This window comes from Sorghum bicolor, chromosome 10, assembly GCF_000003195.3.
Source record: "Sorghum bicolor cultivar BTx623 chromosome 10, Sorghum_bicolor_NCBIv3, whole genome shotgun sequence".
NCBI lineage: Eukaryota > Viridiplantae > Streptophyta > Magnoliopsida > Poales > Poaceae > Sorghum > Sorghum bicolor.
Genome location: NC_012879.2, coordinates 27978779 through 27982692, shown reverse-complemented (window position 1 = coordinate 27982692; position 3914 = coordinate 27978779). Strand labels below are relative to the sequence as shown.

Sequence of the window (3914 nt, the reverse complement as noted above, 5' to 3'; positions counted from 1 at the left end):
GGTGGGATTGTCATCGAACCACGCCGGATGGGACTCTCAGTGGTTCTACATCAGGAACGACGATGGTCTCCTTCCTGCCTACACCGGCCGCCTGATCACGGAGCGCCCGGAGAACTGGATGTACGGCGTCGTCCAAGTTCACCAGTCGCGGCTCGACCCCCTCCTCGACGCCTTGAAGAAATTACGCGTGGAAGGCCTGACCGCCGCTCTCGTCCTCTCGGCCGTCCATCATCGGAGGGTTCTCCCGCTGATGTCTCGGCCGCTGAGGATGGATGAGATGGGTCCCGGCGTTTCGTCCCAGGACCTCGAGGCGTGCTGGATGTCCAACGAGGCTCCGGCGGACGATGAGGTCGCGGCCCGGGTCAGGGCGGCAGTCGCCGGCGACTTCCAGCCGGAGCACGTTAATGGCTTCCCTATGAGGCCTGATGTGGGATCAATCGATCTGGTAAGTTCTTTTCTTGCATATGGCTTCGATTCTAGATTTCCTTCGATCCCTCTTTAAGCTTGTCTCTGCTCTCATAGGGGCCGATCGTCGTTCGGTCCTCGAGGCCTCCAGTAAAGGAGGACGAGTTCGACCGCGACAAGCAGCGCCAATCCGCTGAGAAGCAGAAGTCCGCAAAGGACTCAGAAAAGAAGAAAGAGAAGACGAAAAATCTCAACCGCCAAGCGTTAGAGGCACGTTTTGCAAAGTCCAGGCAAAGGGAGGAGCGTGAAGAAGAATCCCCCAGTGAGGACGACGGTGGTGACGACAGCGACGACTCCGAGGGGATGGCGTCTCGCGTCGACCGGATCCTCAAGGGTCCGCCTTGAGGCGACGTCGACGCCCCGCGGACGGGAGCACCAAAAGAGGGGCCGAGCGGGTCGCACCGCTCCCGTGCGGACACCCCTCCCGCGCCTACGCCAAGTCGGGCCGTCCCGCACCCACAACCTCCCCCTGCACCAAGGGCGGGCGGCCGGGCTAAGCCCTAGGCGACGGGGCCATTGACCTGTGGCCGCACCGCGGCCTCCGGAAAGAGGGAACTGGCCGCAGGAGCGCTAGCCCTGGCGCTCGCCAGGTGGGAGATGCTGAACCAAGGCCTGCGCCCGCTCGTAAGGGGCCTGGAGCCTCGATGCGGGGCGGTTCGAGGCCTGCCGGTCGAGGCACCTGCAGGCGGGCCGTTCTCCCTGTGGGGTAAGGTCTTCGATGTTGTGACTCTCATCCTCCTATTTCTTTGCCTTTTCTCGTATAACGGTCTCCCTTATGCCCATTTCTCTTTCCTCAGGTTGAAGCGGACGCTTGAGCAGGCCCAGCCCTCAATGGCGAAAAGGCTTAAAGTGGGCGCAGCCTCCAGAGATTCGGGTTAGTGGCTTATTCCCATTGTTATGGGAGTTATGTCATTCTTGTGATGACTGACCTTTGCTTTTGTGTGTCTTACAGGCTCCACCGACCCTCGACCGCCGACCGGTGCTGAGAGCGCCCCGCCCCGTCCCCTGGTGGGTGAGTCTGCCCCATCGTCGCCAAAGCGGGTCGAGGCGCCTCACCCCCAAGGGCAGGAGGGAGACCCCGAGCCTCCCCGATCTGGGGTCGAGGGGGATCCTATCACTATAAGTGATGGGTCTGGTGGTGATGGGTCTTCGAAGGATACTCGTCCTATGGATGAAGAAACCTAGACTTCTCGCGTCGCGAAGCGGACGCGCTGGCCTGCCGGGCTTCGTTCCGTCCAGGAGCAGAGGAAGAAAGAGGAAGAGGGGCGTGAGCAGGAGACGCGGCAGCAGCCACAGGAGGAACTGCGGCTACAGCAGAAAGAAGGAGAGGAAGGGCATCTGCCAGCAGGTCCCCAGCTCGAGGAGCTCCTGGAGCAGGATCGTCGCCAGGAGCGGCAGGAGCCCCAGGAGCAGCAGCAGGGGGGCCAGCAGTTGGAGGAACTGCTCGAGCCTCCTCCTCACAGTCCGCCCCAACCAGTACCACCGGCGCCGCAAGAGCTCGGGAACCAGGAGGAGGGTCTGCCAGTTTTCGGTCCTCCGACCCCGGCGTGGCTTCATGCAGGGGCGCCCGCCTCGATCCCAGCAGAGTCGGGGCGGGCGGACGGTGTGGTCGCGCTCGCCTGTATGATGCGTACCCCCGTCGACCCCGAGTCCAAGATCAGGAGGACGATCTACGGCATGGACGGAATCGCTCCGGGATTTCTCCAGGAGCGTCGCTCGTGGGAGGACCGTATTCCCGCTGAGGAGGACGAGGCTGGAACGTCGAGCGTCGATGGAGGCAGCTAGACCGAGACCTGGAAGACGGTGGACGACGACGGGCGGTTCCCCTCCCTCGCCGACTTGTTCCTGCGCCACGGGGGGTCGCTCGAGACCGTCGAGGAGCTCATCTGAGGCGTCAAGGCGCGGGCCGACCAGGAGATGGAGAATTGGTGCCCCGACCGGATCCGCATCTGGGCTTCCACCGATCCGTCTGAGCCCAACATCTTCCTAGACGACCGGAAGGAGGCAGAAAAGTGGGAGCACGTCGAGGAGCTCCGCCTTTGGATGAAGCACACGGTGGGGCTCCTGTCTGACGTTGTTAACAATGGGCTTAGACTGGCCTACTTTGTAAGTACTTCCCAGTCCTTTAATCTTTATAGAACGTTTGGTTTTATGTTCTAACTACTCAATCGCTGGCTCGTAGGATCTGAAAGAGACCTCCCACATTACGTCGAGCTTCATCCACGCAACGAGAGGCGGCTGGGAGCAACTCCCCATCCTTCAAGACAAACTCCTGGAGACGCAGGAGAAGCTCCTCAAGGCCTATAAGGAGCTCTTGGCACTCGAGGAGGAGAAGAAGGAGAGGGAGGCTGCTCTGGTCGAGGCTCGAGAGGCCTCGAGGAAGGCGGTGGAAGAGGATGCGCTGCTGAGGGAGCGGGCTATGACGGTCGAGGAAGCTGCGTCCAAGGCCCGGGACGAGGCCCTAACCTACAAGAATACGGCTACTGACCTAGACAAGGAGAAGGGCCTCCTCCAGACTGAACTCGCCTCCGCCCGAGAATCCTTCTAGAGGATGAAGGTAGAGTGTGTGAATGGCGAGATCGCCAGGAGCGCCATGGAGGAGGCCAGAAAGAAGGCTCTTGAGGATCTCGAGGCGGAGCGGGCTCGTTCCCGCAGCCTCTCTGACGACGTCGGTCATCTGAAGTGGGCACTGCTGGAGAAGGAAGGAGCCATCGCGCAGGCCGGCAAGGCGATCGAGGATCTGCGCGTCGCCAACACCGAGCTGGTGCGCTCCAATAAAGAGATCGAGAGGGCCAATACCAGCTTGGTTGGCGAGAACACGGCTCTGGAGGAGAGTATCCGCGGTACGTTTCTGCTACCAAGTTTCTTTTTTTGAGGTGCGCTTGGTGTTATCTAATTTTTGCAGGGCTCAAAGATGAGCTGCTGGCCGCCCAAGTTGAGGCCCGTTCCACCAAAGATCAGCTCGAGGGAGAGGTTGCTTTGAATGGTCGGCTACGGACCGTGATAAGCGACCTCTCGGCCTCCTGGGAGCTCGAGCCTGTCAACGAGTCGAGGTAGGAGGCTCGAGGTGACGCACTCGTCGACCAGCTATGCTACCTTGGTGCTACGCTGAGGGACCGGGTGCGGGACGCTCTTCATGTCGGAGTGAAGCGAGCGATGGCGGTGGTCTGCTCAGGCTTTTCTTACGACATGGAGGTGGTGTCCCACGGCTTCGTCACCGACATCTCCAAGACTGACGCGAAGAACGAGGAGAGGCTCCACGCCTTGATCGATGATGCAGAGGTCCCTGGGGAGAGGCTGGCCAAGCTGTTTGAGCCAGAAGTACTTCCTCCTGAGTCTAGCTCAGGCACGGGCGAGGATGGTGAGGGCCGAGACACGGACTTAGGCCTGCGAGCCTACGCTGGGTGCTGAGGCCCCTTGTATAGTACTTTGCTATTCTGTCTTAAGTA

The 3914-nt window shown here is 60.9% G+C and overlaps 1 protein-coding gene across 1 annotated transcript; it reads left to right on the top strand.

Moving 5' to 3' along the window:
• Window positions 1110-3522, top strand: LOC110431127 (golgin subfamily A member 6-like protein 10). Its single transcript, XM_021449833.1, has 5 exons — window positions 1110-1171; window positions 1263-1339; window positions 1418-1473; window positions 1705-1927; window positions 3371-3522. The coding sequence occupies exons 1-5, from the start codon at window positions 1110-1112 to the stop codon at window positions 3520-3522; spliced, it is 570 nt and encodes a 189-aa protein (XP_021305508.1).